Source organism: Hoplias malabaricus, chromosome 4, assembly GCF_029633855.1.
Source record: "Hoplias malabaricus isolate fHopMal1 chromosome 4, fHopMal1.hap1, whole genome shotgun sequence".
Classification (NCBI taxonomy): domain Eukaryota; kingdom Metazoa; phylum Chordata; class Actinopteri; order Characiformes; family Erythrinidae; genus Hoplias; species Hoplias malabaricus.
In genome coordinates this window covers 25460377-25485095 of record NC_089803.1, presented here as the reverse complement: position 1 = coordinate 25485095, position 24719 = coordinate 25460377, and the positions used below count along the sequence as shown (strand labels likewise).

Genomic DNA, 24719 nt, shown 5'->3' with positions numbered 1-24719 from the left:
AGAGTGCTTTATACCACTCCAGTTGTCTCTTGACATTGTGAGTAGTGATCATCCATGTACCTGCTTGGCCATGGAAACCCAATCCAATAAGCTCCCGACAAACAGCTATTGTGCTGGTGTTGCTTTCAGAGGTGGTTTGAAACTCAGTGAGGAATTTTGTTATGCAGTACATGCCTCAGCACTTGGTAATCCTGTTCTATTCTAATCCTGGCCTACCGCTGTGATTTGAGCTGTGTCATTCTGTGCTTAATTGCTTTGTAATTAGTTTAATGTTGGTCTTGTGGGCATGCAATATGAATGTAGACCCTATAAATAATCAGTTTCTTCCCTGTGTCTACATGCAGAAGTGTTCTGTTTTTGGTAGTGATATCCTGCCTTGAAGAAACCCAATCTTGAACAGGTTAAATTAAGTCTTGGTCTTTAAAAATCACAAAGCTGGTGTCACTTATCCTTCGCACATGGTTTATGAAAACTGTTCCTCAAAATGGTACCACTCTTCAAGTCAACCTAGGAAGGAATATGTTAAGGAAATCAGTTGTTTAAGCAGCCATGCACAGATCTCACTTTTATCTGATCTGGTTCACAGTTTGTAGAGTTTACTCAGAAGAGTTTGTTTTTGTCAGACTCATTAAACATGGCAGGTATTTTTAAAAAGATTGTTAATGACAGTCTATTATGCAGGAACAATGGTCAGTTCAGGCTTATGGGCAGTTGCAGTAGAGTGTCCCGATCTATCTGTAAATGTCATGTTTTTTTTTTAATCATTAACTTATGCCAATATAATTATTATATTTAAATTCAGCGGGTCCCCGACTTACGAGGTTGATCCATTCCTACGTTGCGTCGTAAACCGATTTTCGGTGTAAGTCGGAACATAACGTAAACATTACGTAAATACTGTACGTAAATAACATACTGTAAGCACTTATCCTATCCTAACACCTATCCTCTTCGGTCCCGAGCCACCTAATCGTGTATTCTTCCGCCGCGCACACCAAACACGAAGTTCGTGTTACGACGTTTACAATACAAAACCACTTAAGTCGAAACAAGGCTTTATACAGTAAAAGGGAGATGTGTCATAACCACGAAACATCGTAACTCGGGACTGACGTAACCCGAGGAGAAATTAAGTACTGAGTTACCATAAAATGACAAAAGAACAGGAGAACATTTTAATTTTGAATTACAATTATACTAAGCAAAAAGTTTCTATTTTTTTTTAAATAGTATTAATTATGCTTTTAACAGCTAATAAACTGTGTGAGTGCAAATGAATGCAAAATTAACTGGTGCAGTGGAAAACTCCTTGTTTGAAATGTGTTGCAAAATTGTGGTAAACTGTATATTTATTTGTCACAAGACTCTCAAAACTTGACTTGTGATTTGATGTTTTTGAAGCATTATTGTGGGTTTTGGTTTCTAGTAATAGTAGTTATATATATATAATATATAAATGCAAATAAATGCCCAAGGCCTTTGCCAAAATGGCTGCAGAGTTAAGAGACAGTCTTTAATGTCTTTAATGACTTATGTTTGAGTTGCTGCCTTTTCAAAGCACTGCCAAACTAAACTAAACAGTATCTACTGAAATATCCAGCTGCTGAGGCAAAGCACCTTGTCATTGGCCATATGTTCACAGCTAAAGTGATTGTTGACTGTATATACACATACTGCAGCACTGCTGCCTGTGGTAACACTTCTGCGGAGGCTGCGGGAGCTAGAGTTTTTAGCTCGTCTTAATTCGCCTCTGGCCACCACCTGCTGGGCCCGTCCCTTCACTTAATCACATTTCAAATCTCTCTCTAACACTTCATAATGTGTCTTATTTCATCTGAGTCATGCTCTGCGCCTCTCTGTGAGGGAAAACATCAACTTCTCAGGGAAAGAAATTCATTTTGATACATGTTTTTTTTTTTTTTCACAGCTCCCTTCTGAAAAGAGCAGTGATGTCCTCTGGCATATTAATGACTCTGCAGTTCTGATGAAGCTTTTTGTAGAGAGAGAAAAAAAAGGAAAGAATAAAAAAACATGATCCAAATGCCCCCACACGAACAGTCACTGCCTCGCTAATCACACTGCATTATATAATTCGTCCACAGCCCAGAGGCGGATTAACCGATACAAGAGCGCTAGACTTCACAGTTCCATGCTCCTCTGGGCATCTTAGCTGCATGTCTTTGAAACGCTGTGAGGGAACAGAAAGAGGCTCTGAAATATGGATGGATCTCAGGATCGCCTGCCCAGAGGCGAATGGGACGTCAAAGGATGAACCTAGAGGAGCCTTTTCTTTTCGGATCCAGGTGTGAAAAGGGGGAGAGCGGCCAGAGAAGTGTGGCGGTAAAACAACGTGTGTTAATAAATGTAAATACAAATTTAACTGCTTAGCTAGCTGATAATACCAAGTAAAAGTAACATACTCTTAGGTCCCACCACAACAAATTAACAGTTTAACGTTTCACTGATATTATTGTTGGTATAAAATAAAAACCATGAACAATACTTGTTTAATATTTGGGCTGGGGCAGTTAGCAGTGTTGATGTGGGTTAAAACTGGGCAATGACACATTACAGATTGAAAATATCTTGTTGTCATAATACCATTTGTCTATATAAGTGTCTGTCACCTTAACACTTTGATTAATGAAAGTGATTAATGTAAGAAGAAAAAGAGAAATAAAGCTGGTGATTCAGATTAAGGAGCAGTGGGAACATTCATTCATTATCTGTAAGCGCTTATCCAGTACAGGGTCACGGTGGGTCCAGAGTCTACCTGGAATCATTGGGCGCAAGGCGGGAATACACCCTGGAGGGGGCACCAGTCCTTCACAGGGCAACACAGACACACACACACACACACACACACATTTTGGAGCATTTCTACTGCTTCATTTGTCATGAAATTTTTGCACAATGCGATGAACAGCAGCTGTGTTCAAATGATTTGATAAAAACTAAAAATCCACAAATATGGAGATATATGTTCTTACTGGTGTTTTTTTTTTTTTTTTGTTAACAGCGACAATTTGCAGTTTGGTCAAATTTGATACTATCTAAAAAATGCAGAGTGTGTCAATTACTATAAAGCCATTTCTCACTGTAAAAGTATGAGATTGATGTTGCCTCCACAGATAATAATATCTCACTGACCTGTCTAATGAAGGAGAAGGTGGAAGTAGATATTTGGAGCTTGTAAACTTGTAAAGCTATTCGAGTGGGAAAAATCAGACATCACATATCAGCGGGGAGGCAGCTTTAGTAACTCATTTGACCACTCTGCAAACAATTTAGTCCTTAGTGGGACACTTAATTGTCTACCGTCTACTAGATCAAAACAGAGGCTCTAGGAAGGTGTGCTGTAATTCGGCAGGAGGCCCAGGCGTGTTATACTCCTCACACTGAAATCTTGTGCTATCACTGTTAGCGCCTGCTAATGACTCACTCTGATCCTTGTGCTGTTTTCTGGGTTGGTGGATTCTCCAGTCCCTGGAGGACATGGGGCTGGCGTCTATTTCAAACTCTGTGAAGTGTTGTGGCTGCAATCCCAGAAGTATAGCATTTCACATGGAGATGACTCACCACAAATGCACAGCTATCGAGCAGGAGCTGCATGAATTTTAATGATACTGTAGCTCCCTCAGTCATGCCGGAATGAGCCCTCTGCCTAGATTTAAGTATGGTAGAGGTTTGATTGAAAAAATGGCAGATTTTTTTAGTACCTCGGCAAGGGATTAGTGGTACTGGGACTCACCTGTACATGCACTTGATTTCTTATTCTTTTTGGCCATTTCTTTTTGGTAGAAGGAAAGCCCAGGATTATTCTACACAGCGTACATAAAAAACATACATAATCATAACATAAACACAAACATACATGGGCATAGGTATTGCAGTGCTGGCTGGTGAAAAAATATTCTTCGCAGTGTGTACCACATTGTCCGTTTCAACAATCATCCCAAGTCTGAAGGACACCAAAGCTCTTCGAAAAATCAGCCATTTAAGCTGTTATTAATGTGCTCAGATGTGTGGTACATGACATATATGAATCATACATTATGGAGCAGTTCTGAAACATAAAGATATTTTAGCAAAATCACTTAATTATCATTATCTAGAGAAAACCTGGGTTCAGGACTCTGATTTATCATCAATAACCATCAGGTCTTTACTTCACAATGAACTTACTGCTTGGGGTGAGAGATGAAGCGCTCCTGAGGCATCAGATTCGAGGATGCTGATTGGCTACATTTATTTTGCTATGCTTGTATTTCCTTTCAACAACTTTTTTATGATTTGCTGCGCTCCTGTCATTCACCTGAGCCAGACCAGGCTCATGGCATATCAGCCAGTGCAGCAGCACAGCCAGTGGAACACTGCTCAGTAGCAACAGAAATATTAATCAGTCCATTTTATATATTAAACTTTACATTTGTAACATATTCATATCTTAATGTTTATGGAAATATGTTTGGTTTTTTTTTAAGTAAAACAATTATATTTCCACCAGGGAAGGTGGTGCCCTCTATTGACCCTGTTTGGTTCCCTCTTTGCAGCCTCCATTGTTCAGAAAGAATTATTCCTCCTGAGGCCCCCTTGCAAGTTTGAACTAAAATGAACTTGTCATTATGCAAATTACAGCAGCATATGTTTTTAAAAAAATTGGCAAAATCATCTAATTTGTACAGAAAATGTACTGTGTATTTTTAACTGGCTAATAAAATGATCACGACAGTAATATCTTCTCCTCCTGTCTGCCCATATGAAGAAAACACATGGTCCTGGTCTGGGGGGTGCCTTCTGTCCTTATCTGCGAGTCCATAAGCAGCTGAAATTCCATGATGCTAAATGAAGAACATGTCAGAGAATGTAAATATAAACAGTTTTATGACAGAGTCGTTTAAATATTTATTTTTTGCCATCTCACATCTCATCTGCACCCTGTAATTCCTTCGCTGCAGAGATGGAATATCCATGCACTAGATGTCTGAGCACAGCTGCTAGGATTTGCCTTCATTCAGCCCCCAAAATGTTAGTGAGGTGCTGAGTGATAACTGGCTCAGGATCAGCAATCTAATTCATCCCAAATGTGTTTAATAGGACTCAGATCACTGAGATACTTTTACATGAAACTCAGCAAAACACTTTTTATGGAAACTTTGTTGTGCTGAAACAGGACAGAGGCATTCCCAAACTTTTGGACGCACACAGTTGTGCAGACTGTCCATATACTGCAACTAAGGGACCCATTAAAATAAGAGCTCCACACCATTATTCCTTCTCTATCAAACTCTATTAAACTGGCACCATGCATTCAAGCAGGTAGTGTTCTCTTGGTATCCATCAAATCCCATCAGAATCCATTACAATCCATTCAAATTCATCATACTGCCAGATGGTGAAGGGAAATTCATTACTTCAGAGCACAGCTTCCAGTGCTGCAAAATCCAATGGCATTGTGCTGTACATCTCTACCACTGTCCAAGTGTTTTTTTTTTTTTTTATTTTATTTATTTATTTATTTATTTTTATTTGCTTTGGTCCTTGTAATATACGAATACAGAGTCACTAGTGTTGTGTTTATATTCATTCTCAATCCCAGATGAGTGGAGTCCATCTACGTGCTGTGAATTTGCATCAGCGAGGTCTTGGTTTACACAGGACTATCAGACGGCTGTCCTATTAACTTGCACGGATAGTAGTGGTAAATATTCCAGAATATAATTATTATTTGCTGGATGAGTAATGGAAAGCTGCTGTTTTTCTCCCTTTTGGTTGTTGGCGAGTGGCAGAGGACTCTGCTGAGAAAGCTGGAGGGAAATGCTGCTGTGAAGAACTGAAGAGATGTATCTGTGTGTGGAACATGAGTTTAGCAACCAGAAGAGGTGAAGTGAGGTGAACCTGATGGAGAGAGGAGCTACGTGATAGGAGCAGAGAGGAGAGGAATTGAGGGAGGTGAGGGAAAATGGGAGAGGAGATGGAAAAGAGGAGATGAGATGAGGCTAGGGCAGAGGCCAGGTTTGTAAAGTTGATGAGGTCCAGAGAGTCGTGAGCTTAAACAAGAGGAGGTAAAGACTCTGTGTGCCAAGCCTGAGGTCCAGTTTGCCAACAGCTTTGGCCACGGTATTCCAGGTAGACCTTCTGCATGCTTCCTAGACACACACACACTCACACCCAAACACACCCACATATTCTCTGCCCTGCATCCTCAGAAACCTCTGAATAATTGAGAACGCAGCAGCCAGCTCGGCTCTGTGAGAGTATTAAAGGCTGGCACAGCAGGAGGAGCTGCTCATGCAGGACCCTGGGCCTAAGAGATCTACTCCAGCTCCACAGATGTAGACTTTCGCTGTGCAACAGATATGTCCTGTTTTAATACTTCTGATCTTTTTTGAAATCTGCAATAATGGAAGAAAAATCAGTAGGAATGATCAAGGCCAGAAGTAAAAGTTATTATTCTGCTGGAGAATGTTCCTGGTCTGAAAAGGAACCGTTCACAGCCTGGCCACAATGTGAATTCATGCAGTTTACACTTAAAGAACATTCCTGGGATCGTAGTTATAATACAGGCAAGGCAAGTCTATTTATAGAGCACCTTTCATACACAAGGGCAAGTCAAAGTGTTTTATAGAATCAAAAGAAAAGTAAGAAGCAGTTAAGACACAAATTTAAAAAAAAAAATAAAATCATTTAAAATAATTATAATAATGCAATTAAAGAAAGTACAGAATTAAAATGATTCAAACAATTAAAATGATACGACAAAAGGAAAGACATTACGGAGAATCACATTCAGTGGAAGACTAAAGTCTGATACAGCTGCACTGTGCTAAGGAGCAGTGTGTGCGGTCGTTTCTTCCCAAAGCAATAAGGCTGTACAATGAGTCTCCTTGCTGCAGGGACACGACTGATCACCTGCTGTCTGAACTGTGCTGAACCACACCATTCTGTTACACGTCCAGTGCATACTGAGCCTGCTCAAATAGGAGTGTTTTTAGTCTTGACTTAAAAGTGTCTAAAATTGGGGATCTTTTAATGTTCTCTGTCATCTAGTTCCATTTAAGGATGGCACAGTAGCTCCATGTTTACCCTTCACCTTTTAAAGTACTTAAGGCGCTTTTCCACTGTATGGAACCTACAAGACTCTATTCGACTCGGCTCAGGTCTTGCTTTTCCCACTGGCCAAATCTGGTTCTGATTCCTGGAACCAGGTATTTTTTCAGTCCCTGCTCTCACTGGGTTCCAACCGTGCCTAGTAGGTACTAATTATTGTACTTATTGGACTCACAATGGCAGCTCACTGTGTTTTGAAGAGGTTTAAATGCTCCTTGGGTCAATAGCAGACAAAAATGTCCAGCCAAACATGCAACAAGAAAAACAGAAAAAAAATTACTACCATCGTTGTTGTGGTTTTCAAAGCCTGCAATTCCTGTTAGAGACAGGGTTGTGTGATGTCAACAGCTCCATTTCGCGTGGGAGCTGAGTTACTGGAAAAGCAATGAGTATTAAGCGAGCTGAGCCGTGCTGTGTCGAGTCAAGTCGAGTAGAGCCGGGCTCATGCAGTCGAAAAAGCCTAGTTTCATACACTGGTCGTACATTATTAAGACATATATAGACAGGAACTTTAAAGTCTATTCTGTATCAGACTAGTAACCAGTGTAAGGATTTAAGAACAGGGGTGATGTGATCTCTTCTGTTACTTCTAGTGAGAACGCTGGCAGCTGCCTTTTGAACCAGTTGAAGCTGTTTAACGTTGTTTTTTGGAAGCCCAGTTAGGAGACCATTACAGTAATCAGTCCTGTTAGAAGTAAATGCATGGATTAGTTTCTCCAGGTCTGGTTTAGTCCATTAACATTAACATTTCTAATCTTATGATGAACAAAACAAAGTGTTTAATGACATGATATTCACTTTTCCATGTGTTGTTGTTGCCTGTACCTTAGAGTACAAGATTGTTTTGAAGTGGTGGGCTAGCACAGGGGGTAACTCCACACTCATTGGACAGAAAATGAAGGGCATTCATGTCCAGGGAGGGGTGTTAGTGCTGCATCAGTAAGAGTCCTTGGTTAATATTCCTAATACTGGCTATGTCTGACTCTCGGCGACGATGGCTTCAATTCTCTCTGAACCACTCCATTGACTGTTCTGTTTAATTACGCTAAAACACCTTCCTGACCTTCGTCTACTTCCATGGTTTTAATAATAGTAATGGAACAAAGCTTCATTGGAGTAATGCTCCATAATCCTGCATGCTCCATAACATTTCACTGTCCATAACGCCATGTTGGTTTTAGTTATAAAGGACTTCACGTTAAGTGCGCTTCCAAAAGATAAATGAGGCAGGGAAATAGTTTTTGAAAAGGCATATTCTAATGCAGAAGCCCCGCTTTTTCTTCCACTAACAAGCTTCAACAAAGAAGATATTTTAAGTCTGATTTTTCCCATTCCCAAAATAAACAAGTTAATGAGTGGTGCTTCTTGGTGAAATGTTTGTGGGTTTATGGGCTGTGCTCTGTATTTTTCAGAGCTGCTCTAATAGAGTACAGTAGCAGTGGGCCAAGCTCAGGCTCACACACTTCCATCTGCATATGGCTGGCCTCGTATCGTCTCAGTAATTAAAGGGAAGACTAAAGACTAGGCCCGCAATTAGATGCACAATTAAAGACTCATCTTGTCTAAGTCCCGCTCTCGCTTCCTCATTCTCTCTCCCTTTCCCCTCTCTCTCTTTCGCCTGTTTTTATCTCTCCCTCAAACCCTCTCTCTCTCTCCTGCTCTAGTTCTGTTTTTGTCCTTCTTTCCTCAATCCTCCACTCTCTGTTGATGCAGCTCTCCCATCCCTTTGTCTCATACATGCTTCTCTGTCTCTCTCTCTCATGCGGTGTTACTGTGTCATTTGTCATAATAAGTGTTGTGGGTAAGTTGTACTGGACATACTGTCCTTCATCAGCGTTTTTCTGCTCCCTTCTTCCTCTCGCTGCAGTTCAGTTTGAGTGTAATATCTGTCAGGAGAAAAGAAAAGCTATCTGCAGGGTGTATGTAGTTAAAGTTAATAATGAGTTCCTCTTCACCTGCACAGTCATTTGGATGCTGTTCTCTCTGTCCCCTGCTCTCTACTGTCCCACTTCTGAATGTCTCTATCTTCAACATCCAGACAGAGTCTACTGTCTTTATAGAGCTTTTTCTTTTTTCTTCTCTCTCTCTGTTTTTTTTTCTCTTGTTCTTATTATCTGGGTGAGGTGGGTACTGTCTTCTTGTTCTCTTTTCCTGTCACTGCACTACAGGCCCATTGTGGTGTGTGTGTGTGTGTGTGTGTCTATGGGTATGTGTGTTTAAAAGCAAGACAAAGAAAAGGATACAAAGAAGGAAAAGGAGAAATTGTTTTCATCAGGCCTTTTATCTGCTAAGTGGTGTCTGCACAAGGAATGTTATATTAAACAATTGCACAGTTTTGCACTCCAAAGTTAATTAAAGATTAAACCGCATGACTACAGTGAATGCAGTAATAGTAGCAGATCTGCTACATCTCTGCTCAAGTAAGAGTATTTAGTTGTAATCATTGACTGTAGGCAAATAAGTATAGAGCTCTGTCTTAGTGCTCCTCGTAGTAAATCTAGTAGTAATTGCATTGACTGCATTCTTAAGTGCACAATACTAATCACAGTATGCCATTAGTAAGGGCAGTCTGCATCTTTGTTATGTCTGATGTAAGATTGAATTTACATATAGTGATATCTGTACTTACTGTTTCATAACTACACTGTAATAACTATTATTACTCTCCAATTACTCTAAACAACTGTCTATTAACCGTTAGCTTCTCTCTAAGAACCCTTAAATGCAGTCCAATAATTGAAAATATAAAAGAAATATAAAGGATGCAATAAAGTTAAAACATTCTGACTGTATTAAAGTTATTTTATGTGTATGAAGCATTTACAAATGTGTATATGATGTAACTCAGATCCACCAAATGTGTTGTATTTGTGAAGTTGTTTGGTATTTTGCTGTCTGTTAATTAATATTTTCAGTTTTAAAATCAAATTATAGAGTTTCTTATTATTACATTTTTAAGATATTTTAACATGCATCAACTTAGATTTTGCATCGTATAATTTCACAAGTGCACGTTGTTGTTGTAACAGCTTCTTTCTGTTCACATAATTACACAGAGGTACTAACTTTTGTAGAATTGGTTTTGTAATTAAGCTGGAACATTTAATGGAAATGTCCATTTGAAACACAAGCACAATTATAAAGCCCCACTGGCTATAGAAATATCTTTGAGAAGCTAAAAGTGAAAAACAATATAAACAGCTCTGAGGCACAAGCCCTTATCTGTGTATGGTAAGAAGAGCAGATCCAGAATCCAGTATAAACAACAGTATATTCTTGTCTCTGTCTCTTCATTTTAAACCCAATGCTCAGTAAAACATCAATCAGGAATCAAAGCTCCTCCATTGCTATAGTTTTGTGTTTGCTGTTTACATTAGTGTCATGAGAGAAATCATTCCACCAAAAGACAACCCCCAGGTACCCACTTTCATGGTTTTTGTATGTGATGCATAAAGTACACAGGTACACGAATACAATAAAATATAATAAAATTCAATGCAATATATACAGGGGTTGGACAATGAAACTGAAACACCTGGTTTTAGACCACAATAATTATTAGTATGGTGTAGGGCCTCCTTTTGCGGCCAGTACAGCGTCAATTCGTCTTGGGAATGACATACACAAGTCCTGCACAGTGGTCAGAGGGATTTTAAGCCATTCTTCTTGCAGGATAGTGGCCAGGTCACTACGTGATGCTGGTGGAGGAAAACGTTTCCTGACTCGCTCCTCCACAACACCCCAAAGTGGCTCAATAATATTTAGATCTGGTGACTGTGCAGGCCATGGGAGATGTTCAACTTCACTTTCATGTTCATCAAACCAATCTTTCACCAGTCTTGCTGTGTGTATTGGTGCATTGTCGTCCTGATACACAGCACCGCCTTCAGGACACAATGTTTGAACCATTGGATGCGCATGGTCCTCCAGAATGGTTCGGTAGTCCTTGGCAGTGATGCGCCCATCTTGCACAAGTATTGGGCCAAGGGAATGCCATGATATGGCAGCCCAAACCATCACTGATCCACCCCCATGCTTCACTCAGGGCATGCAACAGTCTGGGTGGTACGCTTCTTTGGGGCTTCTCCACACCATAACTCTCCCAGATGTGGGGAAAACAGTGAAGGTGGACTCATCAGAGAACAATACATGTTTCACATTGTCCATAGCCCAAGATTTGCGCTCCTTGCACCATTGAAACCGACGTTTGGCGTTGGCATGAGTGACCAAAGGTTTGGCTATAGCAGCCCGGCCGTGTATATTGACCCTGTGGAGCTCCCGACGGACAGTTCTGGTGGAAATAGGAGAGTTGAGGTGCACATTTAATTCTGCTGTGATTTGGGCAGCCGTGGTTTTATGTTTTTTGGATACAATCCGGGTCAGCACCCGAACATCCCTTTCAGACAGCTTCCTCTTGCGTCCACAGTTAATCCTGTTGGATGTGTTTTGTCCTTCTTGGTGGTATGCTGACATTACCCTGGATACCGTGGCTCTTGATGCATCACAAAGACTTGCTGTCTTGGTCACAGATGCGTCAGCAAGATGTGCACCAACAATTTGTCCTCATTTGAACTCTAGTATGTCACCCATAATGTTGTGTGCATTGCAATATTTTGAGCAAAACTGTGCTCTTACCCTCTGCTAACTGAACCTTCACACTCTGCTCTTACTGGTGCAATGTGCAATTAATGAAGATTGGTCACCTGTCTGGTCCAATTTAGCCATGAAACCTCCCACACTAAAATAACAGGTGTTTCAGTTTCATTGTCCAACCCCTGTACATTTTTCATACAACCACCTGTTGAGCACTTGGGAGCACTTGTTGTTATTTGCAGTAGCTTGCCCCTTTTTTTTGCTTTTAAGAAGCCTATTATTACATTTTCTTAACGGTCAACAGATGTAAACCTGTACCCAATAATCAACACATTACAAAAGCACCACTGCTTTTCTTTAAAATATACTGCAACTGCACTGAAATAGCACCATTCCATGTCAGCACAAATTATAGCACAAATCGCTTCTGTACGTAAATAGCAGCCAATGACAGGCTGATCAGTGTGTGTGTGTGTGTGTGTGAGAGAGAGAGTGTCTGCTGCAGTGCCAGCACACCTGCTCTGATTGATGAATGCTAGCAGGATATCAGAGCAGAGCTGTGTGTCAGGCACTGTTTGCAGGAGGAAGCTGCTTTGTCTAACACACACACACACACACACACACACACACACCCGACACATCTCTGTCCTGAAGGAGCACACACAGTCTTGCCCTTGTACATTTGCATTTACATTAACATTCAGATTTACATTTCATTTACTTACACATTTACATTTGCATCGATGTATGTCAACAGTGCTTTTATCCAAAGTGACTTGACTTGTACAATGTGCAAACAGTGGAAGCCAAGCAAAGATGGAGTACCCAGAGAATCTATAAGGATGTGAGACCTTCAAGACAAGACTCCTGTTGTAGGTGTATCTCATGAAATAAATACACATAGAGAAATTAAAGGCAGTAAATACATATTTTAAATATAATAAATGTTAAATGGTACAGAACTAAACACCAAACTCAAATGTTAAGTGCAGAGAATGTTTTTGTGTATCGTTGCTTTTGAACAAAAAAGTAATTTAACAAGGACGCAAAGTGAAGTGAAGTGATGTTTTCTGCAATGTCCTTGACCACTATCCTTCCCTCAGCTATTCTCTTCACTTTTCTCAAGAGATGGTCATTCTGTCATTCATACGTTTTATACACACTCATTGATTTCTGAAAGGTTTTTGAAAATTGATTTCTTGTTTGGTTTCCTCTTCACTCTTTCTCTCTTTATCGTTACTCAATTTGTTTGTCCTTGGTATTGCTAATTTTTGTTACTCTCTCTCTCTCTCTCTCACACACACACACACACACACATGCGCACACACAAAATAAAAATGCACACTCACAAACAAAACATTCATGTTCACATCTGAATTATTCATTTTATGCATTGGCCTTCCTCATGAATATTAATGAGCACATTTACTCTTTAGAAGCGTCCTTTTGTAAATACCATCTCTCAAATTGCCAGGGTGCGAGGAAACCAAATAAAATAATTAGAGCATGTAAATAAGAGGAGGAGCCTCATGCCAAACCCTGGCACAGCTTTTCAGAACTCATTTCTGCTCCTCGTAGATGAAGCAGTATGTCTGGCTCTGCGTGACGTGAGAAAGTGAGCGGAGGTTGTGTTTGGAGCGGCGCTTTGGGAAGTGTAACGGGGTGTAAAACCAGATGAGAGGCTAATTCTGAATATCACACAGCAGATGTGGGCCAATTGGACGAGATGTGTTTTTGATTAGACGACTGATGCTGCACAGGATGGGGGTGATGATTGGTGGGGGAGTGATGTGGGGAGTGTTCAAAAAGCAGGAAAGGAGCTCATTCATTCCAACCGAAAATGAGGAGGCCACAAATGGAGTTGTTTTATTCTGTCATCATTTGGCATCTCTTCCCCATTCTGAGCTGCACCACATGCAGAATGTTTTCCTGTTGTGAATGTGAATGTGACTAGTTAACACTTTATTTCTGTGGCTCACGGTAGCTGCTTGGTAGATGCCCGCTGTATCATTTCCTGAAAGTCTGAATATCTGTTAAATTCACAATAATTGCACCCTAAAATGCTAAACCTAACACACATCCTAGCCTTAAACCTAATACCTGGCTTTACACAGAGAAGTCTTCAGAGCTTTTATTTGCTTGAAAGTAAATTTCACTCTATTTATTTGTGTCCCCACTCCCACTATAAAAGAAAACCCATCAAGACACCTTTGATTCAGCTTCAACAGAGACTTTATGAAGCATTGCATTAAACGTCCAATCAAAATGCACATATTTTACCACATGATTTTCAAGCAGTATAATTCCAGTTGATTTTAACTGATGTATCAGGGAAAAAAATTGAAATAATTTTTCTGGTAACAATTTATTTTAACTAGCCAGCCGGCTAATGTTAACATGACAGCTGTTTTCAACAGCTGTTTGCACTCATGTTTGTTCTGCTTTGTTACCTTGCTATATTGTGATCTACTCAGCTTTGTTATTCATTTTCTTCTATTAACATAACAAGGACATACAGTGTCCTTGACTCCTAGCTCTGAACACCACAGCCTATGGAGCAAATGAAGGCATAGAGAAACAAATCACAGAGAGTTTTATACAAACAGCGTGTTTGACAAATATGAATCACAAACCTAATATTTAAACCTAACACTCACTTTAAACTAGGGAGATATTTTAGATTTCAAAGAGAGGACACTTGAGGCAGGATGGCACAGGTTTTAGGGATGAGTTCTTGGGGTAAATGTGAGTGGTGAAATGATTGGTGGCACTGTGGTTATGTGTATATGGTGAGGCTACAAATAGTCGATGTATGCATCCGAAATGTTAATATATACATAGATACTGTTTAACAAAACAGCTAACAAATGCTAATTCCATTCAATGTTTGGCCCTAATCTCTTATAAAAGCAAATAAAAATGTTGAAATAACATTCAAGAAACTACCTGAAACTGATCACGACAGCCAACCTGATTAAGCTACATTTTAACAGTGATGTTTTTCAACATTACTAAAAGCAAGCACCATTACATTAATGTACACATATAGACATTTGTATATAAATTTGTGACTGATAAAATGATAATGTGTGTAAGTCCATTCACATCCCCATTTAATATGCTGAGCAGCCCACTCACACACTGGTGTTCTGGCTTTAATAATCCTGAGATTTTGCCTGTTTTCATGTAAAGTTACACAAAAAGCTGTGCAGATGAACTCACCAGAAAGTCAGTAGGAGTAAGATTTGCCCAGTGTATGGGTGTTATATGGACAGGCGAGATGACTTTTAGTAAAATATAGAGCAGAAAATGAAAGGCTTGTGGCTCACAGAAACGCCTCCACACATGTAGATAGGACTGTGATAAATTACCATAACATCTTTCAACACATTTCTTCAGGAGCGTCCAGTAAAACCCTGTAATCTTAAGTGCAATTTGGCTGCATTTCTCAGTGAATGGGGTTTAAGCTGTAATGATGTATGTATGTGAAATCGTGTCTCAGTTCTGATCTTATCTCTGACTCCAACCTCTTCAACACTTAAACCTTCAAGCCTATTTTACTCGCCCTTTAACAATGTCATCAAACTTAATCAAAGTGCACATTTCAAGCAAGACCATAGGGCTTATGGCTAGAACTAGAACGGGAGACAACTGTAAACAGTAAATGCCAAATCCTGGACATTTTTAGCGATTTAGCGATTTAGCGATTTTAGAAATACATCCCAGAAGCATTTTTTAGGTCCCGAATAGAGGATGCACTGTCAGGATGCTGTAATGCGGACTCTGTACCGATCCGTTGTGATGAAGAAACAGCTCAGACAAAAACAAAGCTCTCCATTTACCATTCAATCTACATCCCAACCCTCACCTAGGGTCATGAGACAATCTAGCTTTGGGCAATGACCAAAAGATTATGATCATGGGTACAAGTAGCTGAAATGTTAAGGAGTTTGGACATCTAGGAGAGACCTCCATGCTGCTCCATGTTGAGGAGCCAGTTGAGGTAGATACGGGCATTTGGTCCTGGTGCCTGCTGGACACCTTGCTGGTGAGGTGTTTCAGACATGTCCAACAGGGAGGAGGCTCCAGGGAACACCCAGAACATGCTGGAGAGATTATATGTCTCGGCTGGCCTGGGACCTCCTCGGTATCCCCCTGGAAGGGCTGTAAGAAGTGGCTAGCAAAAGGGAAGTCTTGGTTTCTTTGCTTTGACTGCTTCCCCCGCAACCTGGACCCGAATAAGCAGTAGACCCTAGCTAAGCCCCTTTCACACATGCATAGTAACACAGAAATGTTCTGGAGTTTACCCAGAGGAGCTGTATGTGTGAACACAAACGCCTGCAACCTGTGAACATCTAAATAAAGTGTGACTTGCTAGAAACGTACATAAACTGAAACAGAGAAGTTCGTAAATATCAGTTTTTTTCCTCCCATCTCTTACTGTCTTCACCTCCATTTGCTCGGTACCAAATGGGAAAAGTTTGTATGCTGTGAATGGAAATAGTTCAATTTTAAGAAGCAATCACACAGGAAAAATATTTCAGTTGGGGATTTCTGAGGATGGATGCACAGGAAAATAAACTGATGTGAATATTTTCTTTCTTGTCTCTCCTCAGTCTCATCGCCTCCAGAAGATACTACTTTGAGATTCTGCACAAACAGGATGACAAGGGTTCTGATCATGTGGAGGTTGGGGTGAGTCACAATGTCTATATTCTACAGTACATTCTGCCATAGAACTATTGCAGTGCTACACATCAACCCAGTGCTGGTGACAAATTTACAGTCTCTGAAGTAATGTTTGGACGGCTTTATATGTGGCTGCCGTCAAAGTAATAATTTTATCAGAGTAAGTCTCTGATATTTTTAGTCATATCCAAATTTATAATACTATTAACATTTTGCAGGCCCAGCTCTTGTTTCTGTAAAAGTTTCAGCAGTTTTACACTGGCCTTTACACCCACTTCTTAAAAGCGCTAAGACAAAGACAGTCAAGGCAGTATTTTATATAATCATATATATCCAACTGTGGGGAGTTGGTGTGTTCTCCCCGTGTCCGCGTGGGTTTCCTCCGGGTGCTTCGGTTTCCTCCCACAGTCCAAAAACACACGTTGGTAGGTGGATTGGCGACTTAAAAAGTGTCCATAGGTGTGAGTGTGTGAGTGAATGTGTGTGTGTGTATGTGTCGCCTTGTGAAGGACTGGCGCCCCCTCCAGGGTGTATTCCCGCCTTGCGCCCAATGATTCCAGGTGGGCTCTGGACCCACTGTGACCCTGAACTGGATAAGCGGTTACAGATAATGAATGAATGAATGAATGAATATATATCCAATGGTTTGAAGGCAACTCTATAATGAGTGACCTGTTTAGTCCCTTTACCTTTGACCCATTATAGACACAAACATTCAGCCAGGCACAAAAAGCTTGTACAATGATCTTTGGGCTCTAGATCAGTGGAACTGCATTCTCTGTAGCAATGGACCTTATACCTTTGGGATGAGCCTTTGGGATGAGCTGCAGCTTTCAACGTGTGTTTGAGGACCATGGGAGGGAACCGGAGCAACCTTAAGAGACCTGGAGGAAATAAGCCTCTAGAAATGATCATGTAGAGTTATAAACAGTGAACTAATACTAGTGTAGCCAAAAATTAAGTAAGAGTAACTGTATTATTGTAACAGGCCCTGATTAGATTTCGTTTGGTTTGTCTTTAAAATTTTAAACTAATGACACATTGCATATAAATACTTCTAACTAGCCATGTATGCATCTGAGTAGAAATTATATTGCATTTTATCATGTGTTTTGTACTTTGTGAGCAGAGTCATTTTTGTTCTGATAGCGAGATACTGTCGAGCAGAAATACGAGTTTCTGTGGTTATTCAAGTCATCAACATTACAGATGCCCTTTGCTAAAACTACTTATCCGACTAGAAAACTTTCCCTGTCTTATGAGAGCTCAAATCAGAAGGCTGATAGAGGAGAGCTGTTGAATGAAATGGTGGATTTTGGGTAGTGGATCAGCTGGGGGATTTCTGTAACTTATCTTCTAAAGCTGATTTTCTGGGCCCTGTTTGAATAAACAAGGACTCTGTCTCTCACCCTTGTGAGCAACACAGAATAACACTCACAAATGACAGACTTCATATATTCAAGGCCCAGCCTCCGGCTTTTATTGCTGTCTCTGTCGGATGATGCTAATGTGGGTGTTAGTGTGTTTGTGTTGTGTGGGGATAAGCCACTGTAATGATTTCGGCGTGCAGGCCCACAGCCGGAGATGGAAGGGAGCACAAAGGGATGATTGAAGTGATTTATACTGGCAATACGACTCTTTAGTTCAGAGGCAGAGCAGACAGCCTGATCTGTTTCAGCTTCCCCGAGTGTGACACAGTCTCTGCTAGGCTCAGGATGGAAATCCTTCAAAACCTCTGGGTTCAAACTGGGGTACGGCACACAGGTCTATTATGCATTTGTTTGTTTATCTGTCTTTATCTTATTCAGAGAAAATGCTCTGTCTGGCACTAAAAACAAAAGGCCTCCTTTCATTCCCTGCAATCACAGCATTGTTTCCATCACCCCTGAACTCGGGACACTCAGGAACTCACAGAACTCATAGGAGCTCATCCTAAAACGATTGGCTGGAGTTCCATCACTCTGTAGAAAGCAGTTTCATCGCTCCACAGTCCAGTGCTTGGCTCATGTGTAGCAGCTCCATATTGTCCCATTCTATTCGCTATTGTGTGTTTACAGTTGAACACCTGTACCTGCAAGAGGTGCACCTTAAAAAAGTTGATTACAATCAGTGATCAGAAGCAGTGTTGACAAATGAGAGTATTTGGGTGAATATATTCACTAGATGATGAGATTTTACACTGGATGTGTCCCTAGAAATCAGTCACACAGTGATAATAAACTGTGTGTTCTTTGTATGTTGTTTTTATGCACAACTTCTAATTGCCCTGGCTGCAGATTCAGGTGATAAAGCAGAATGGCTAATGGATGCATTTATAATGAGAAAACAACCAGTGAATATTCACAGAAGGCCAGTTGGCTCCAGCGCTGATTACAGACAGGGAGCTGTTTCAGAGATGCATGGTGATTTTGGAACTTTGTGTTCAATTGATTTCCTCCCCACGTAGGAAATGGAAAATGAGGAAAAAGAAACTAGAGTGGATTTGGACAAATAAATGGAAATAGAGAAGCAGTCCATTTATCCTTTCCATGCATGAATTACAGGAAATCACTTTGACAGGAGGGACATGTAGAAACGGCTGAATAGAGAGCGACATGCTTTTTGGCCTGTGGATATTACTTGAGAAAATGAGCACCGCTCTATAGCGAGGCAGACAATATGCTGTACTGTACATTTGCACTGAAAGTAAAAGCAAAAACCTTTCTGTCTGGCCAACTACCTGTCCATTCACACTTTTCTACCAGGCCTCATCTCGCTTTTCTCTTTTCCCATTTCTGTTTGAGTCTCCACTGTCATTGCGTGTAGGGGACTGAGGGTGTATGAAAGTGGAGGAGTGGAGAGGCAGGAGGTTTTAGAGTTATGGGAATTTGCTGTTAATCTTGTACCTAGTCAATGCGTGGTACAAGTTCAGCTTTGAGTTTCCTCCAACTGTTGGTGAAGGTTAAGGCAGCCAAAAATTAGTGTGGGATTATGGGAAATTTTAATTCTCTTTTTTAAAATGACACACATTGACAATTTGGTAAATTTGAGGGTATTTTAACTAATAGAACAAAGAGCATGGACTTGCGGAGTTAAAACGTTTGACTTTAGGTGACAGTTTTTAATAAAATGACATTTTTAAAAAAAGGATTAATTAAAACCAAAAAGCTACTGAAGGTAACTTCAAAGAAATAGTTCAAATAAAAAGCAAGGCAGCAGAAGCATATGCTGCTCCACCCTTAATAAAAGCGTGGGTTCACATGCTCCACCTGCTACATTCTATAGGCCTCTGTGGCTTGAGGTGACTTCATAAAACTTCATTATGAAATAATGGTAACAACAGCTTTTCATTCACTGCCACTCCCTGCCTCACACTTACATGGAAAACAGAATCCTGGGATGTGTGTGTGTGAGAGAGAGAGAGAGAGAAAGAGAGAGAGAGAGAGGGAGTTTTAAAGAAGCTGCAGGGAGGAGAGAGAATCGAGAAGAGAATGAGAACAGGATCATTACTCTTGACATTGTTATTGTGGCTTAGCAGACTGTGGCTGAGAACATTGTCTATTAATGAACTGTTTTATTGGCCCAACCTGATGAGCTCTCCAGAGTCCTCCCAATTAGCCGTTAGCGTCATATCACTGCCAGCACACCGACATCGCACCCTTTCGCTCCACAAATATCAAAATCCTATGCCTTGGCATAGACAGCTGCCTCCTGCTAACATTGACATTAACTACTTTGAGACTTTTAGCCCTAAATCAGTCTTCTGATACACACTATTACTAACTTCCTCCCGAGAACAGGCACTTAGACACAGAACTGACTACGTCTTTCACATTACATGCTACATTGAAAGAAGGGACTGGGGTTGGACCTGAATATTCACAACAAATTCAGGCTCGTTAACATAAAAGTCCTCATACGAATCAACCTAAAACAGCTTACTTACAGCTTCATACCTCAAATTAGACCAACTCCACAAAACTTCTACTTAACCCATTCATACACTGTGCAATAAGTGCGTTCTCAGGCGGCACAGTGGCACAGGTAGTGTCGCAGTCACACAGCTCCAGGGACCTTTACTTTACCTGGAGGTTGTGGGTTCAAGTCCCGCTCCGGGTGACTGTCTGTGAGGAGTTGGTGTGTTCTCCCTGTGTCTGCGTGGGTTTCCTACGGGTGCTCCGGTTTCCTCCCACAGTCCAAAAACACACATTGGTAGGTGGATTGGTGACTCAAAAGTGTCCGTAGGTGTGAGTGTGTGTCGTCCTGTGAAGGACTGGCGCCCATCCAGGGTGTGTTCCTGGCTTGCTCCGGACCCACCATGACCCTGAACTGGATAAGAGCTTACAGATAATGAATGAATGAATGTTTGTATTGTATTAAATCGTGGTGTATATCTTGGTGTATTGTGTTTTGTGTGCCCTTGTGCCCTGCTGCAAGCCGTTTACCACCCTGTAAGCAGTATGCTGAGGCTGGAGAGCCTTAACATATTGAGTCTTAGTACATAAACTCTAAGTAAACCAAAAAATCTCAGTCTCTCTCCCCCAACTCCCTCTGACTCCCTCTGACTTTATTTAGCGTATCCTTCATCTGGTGTTTCACATTATGATGCTACTGACAGGTACTGAACCAGATTGAGTGAGAGGAGTTTCGTGTTCCCTTCAGTCTGTCCTCGGTTTGTGTGGCTTGGCTTTGAGTGCTGTCTCCCAGCTAGAAGCTCTGACTTTGTCTTGCTGGCTCATTACTTCAGTAGGGAGGTGGTGCGTGGCCCACAGTGAGGCTTTAATGAGCCCCCTCACCCAGCTTCCATGGCTCTGACCGTACACCTATTATCGGTATAGAAAGGACCAGCATTCTTGAGTCATAATTGTTTCATCTTATTTATATGTAGCACATCGGTTTTGTTGAGGCTTAAACAATGGCAGTAAAGACTGATCTCTTCATCTATTAGCATTTTTATTAATTTATTTGCATGTGTTTGTGCGTGTTTGTCATGTCATCACATTTGCTTTGTGTGGAACAAGGTTTCACTTTGTTTACTCATTTGTTCATCCATCTGTTAAAGTGCTAATAAGCCCTGGTTGTCAGCTCTGGAGCTAGAGGCAGAGCAAAGGAAGCACTTCGGACATGACTAGCACTTTCAGTGCTTTGTGAGTAGCGCTGGCGGAAATCATCAGCATGGTGAGAGAAATGAATTTTATCACATTAGGAGCCAAAAATAACAGCCTCATCGGCCCAATAAGCCCAACGGCAAGGACGCACAGGCAGAGAGAGAGAGAGAGAGAGAGAGAGAGAATGCAGCAGTGCGTTCCAGTAATGCAGATTTCACGCAGATCTGCGCAATCACTGATCTCCAAAACATTGCATCATGGAAAACAGCACGTATGTGATATACGCTGGCATTGTGGAATTGCATCTTAAATGTGTCCTCAACGCTGGAGCCAGAGAGATTAGAATCAGGCGCCGTCAGCCGTTCAAATAGCTGCGAAAACTCAAGAATAGCATCTGAGCAGTGTTTCATAACTCCTCTCCAACTCCGTCTCTGCCATAGCCTGCAAAAGGTTCCAAAATAGTTGTGACAGTAGCAAGCAGTGTGAAATTTTGAAAAACATCTTAAACAGGGGATGTAATCATGCCTGGGTGTACTAGGAGCTCTTTATGAGGGAGGATGGGTTGAGGCTTGTAACTTTGTTAAAAATTGTACCCATGAATAATCCACTTTAAAGCGCAGTAAGTGGTTGCAGATATTTTTCATTATTTCACCTGATGTGAAGGTAGAATAGACAACAGTGAAGGCCCAGTAAAGAACATGGTAGTGAACATGTTGCCTGTCTCTGTGTGTTTACAATGTGTTATAGTCATCAAATTTAAATTGAATTTACATGATGGTTGTTTTATAATATAATAATGATTCTTAATAAAATGTGTTTTTCTAAGAACAGAGTATTTACTCAGTTTGTACCAGCATTTCACATGTCATCCTAACATTTTTTTGGAACTGAACCTGCATCTCAAATTGGATGCTGTGGGCAATTCATTCTATCAAATGGAAGAGAAAACTCAAAACCAGCATCTGAGCAGTGTTTGATAATTCCTCTCCAGTAGCTGTCTCTGGCTTTGCTGTGATGTTGCGGTTAGAGGACAGTTGTTGCGTTTTCGTCTTTGTTCTTTCATCGCTCAGGCTTCCTACAGTGGGTCTCCCATGGCAACACGCGGCTGTTCCATGGGCTTTGATTGGTGGAAGGGCCTGAAGTCAAGAGCCAAAGACAAAAGCCACATTGAGCCTGGAGAGTGTGAGTGCACTGGGTGCCTGAGGACTAAATGATACGAGTGATGAGGAAGCTGGAGAGCAGTCGCACTCTTTTGGGTCTTTTAGGTTCGGGTGAGCTGAAAGGTGTTCTTTCAAGAAGAAGAAGAGTGTAGAAAGAGACAATAACCCACCTGTTGAGGGTGGGATTTGAAAGATTAAAACACGCTCTGAACATTCTGAATTTTAGGCATATTCCTGGGGAAACAATATCGTAAAATAAGTATGCAATACTTTGCACCTGTTCTGAATATACTTATCCCTGAGCTTTTCTTGCAGAAGTGTTGTTTCATAGCAACTGTTGCTTGGTTGGTTGGGAACAAGGAGATTTGCTGCCAAACAGCCCCAGGGTCTTGAGGTCCAGGGTTAGGAGTCTGGTGTGTTCTCCCTCTGTCTACAAGGGTTTCCTCCAGGGGCTCTGGGTTCCTCCAGTAATCTAAAAACATGTTCTGAGGTGGACTGTCTACACGAAGTTGTACAGAGAACCGCACATCAGAGCATAAGAGTGTGTGGTTGACTGAGTGAGTGTGGGATGCTCAGCAGTGCCCTGCCCAGGGTGTGTGCTTGCCTTGCGCCCAGTAATTCTGGATGTGCTCCAGAGAACCTGAACAGGACAAAGTGGTAACAATAGATGAATAAATAAATGAATATTGCTATTTTGTATAAAGCTTTTATATTATTATTATTATTATTATTATATAGGAATTTTAAGTATCATCTGCATGTCATGGATGTAATTATCTGAGGATTCAGAAATTGGGTAATAATCTATTAATAGAATCAAAAAAAGGCCAAAATAAAACAACAAATAAATTCCAACTTAAACCCATAGATTTAGAATTTGTGCTTCAGGGTGATGTAGACTCTTTTATAACGAGCCTCTTATTGGTGTAGCATGGCGTACCTGCTTGAACTGGAAACCGAACCCCTGTCTGCTTTGTTACTATGTATTTTCACTGTGTATACATTGAATTATTAAGATGTATTTATGAACAGCATTGCAGCACAATATATATATATATATATATATATATATATATATATATATATATATATATATATATATATATATATATATCCTGATGTGCCTGCATTATTCCCTCACAATGCACCGGAAATGAACATTGAATTCATTACGGCTGCTAGCTTTAGTTGTAATATGTTTGGTTTGAAAGCCGTGGGACGTAGTAGAACACTTAACAAGGGGAGGATGAAAAAGAATATGAAGTTCAGTGAGGAAGAAATGTTAATGAATACAGCGTAAATACATTACTTCCAACAAAAACATTGTATTGCAGTGTGAAACAAAACAGCCTGCGCAGTGTTCTGTGATGTGTCTTTTCACTTGCACGTCTGATCCTCAGAGCTGGGTAATGTTATTCTACTAAACCATATTTTCCTTTGTTCTCATGTATTCCTTTGTTGTTATAGTTCATGTACGGACATGTCTCCAGATTATCTTAATATTTTAATGCTATGATGATGCATCATACTGGATGAAATACTGACAATTTCAGCAGCCATTTCAATTTTTGTATGACACAAAAAATATGGTGCATTTTTGTCCAAAGGGCGAGCCTCCACCCATTCTTCTCATAAAGGACTTGTATTTTAGTGAATGCTGTTTTTCAGCATGATTGTAGTTGCCTAAGTTTACTTTGTCCTCACTTTTTTGTTTGCTGGCGTGAACAGAAACGCTGATATGCTGCTTAACAGCTTAACGCTGATAAAGTTAAACATCAAATATTTTGTGTCTGTACTGTTTTTCAGTTAAAGATGTGTAAAGTGGTCAAATCACTGCTTTCTCTTCTTTTTTGGAGCTGAGGTTTTTCCATAAAAAGTGATTCAGATTCACACCTGACGCTGGTTTTTGCAGGCAGTCTGCATTCTAATATATTTTATCTCTTTAAAACCTCGTTTTGTGAAAAAAAAGGTGTCCTTATTGTGAATTGCTTTGCATCTGTTCGGAATTTATTTGCATAAGTATTTGGCAAAGCATCGTCCCGCTTCAGCGTGCACATCTACAGTGCTTTATTAAGCTCCA

The 24719-nt window shown here is 40.6% G+C and overlaps 1 protein-coding gene across 1 annotated transcript in view; it reads left to right on the top strand.

Annotated features, from left to right (window-relative positions):
* The window catches only part of b4galnt4a (beta-1,4-N-acetyl-galactosaminyl transferase 4a), a 170375-nt gene that overhangs the window by 123318 nt on the left and 22338 nt on the right, over window positions 1-24719 (top strand). The window contains exon 8 of the mRNA XM_066668549.1: window positions 16320-16398. Within this exon, the coding sequence (XP_066524646.1) occupies window positions 16320-16398 (79 nt within the window). The remainder of the gene's footprint in view (window positions 1-16319; window positions 16399-24719) is intronic.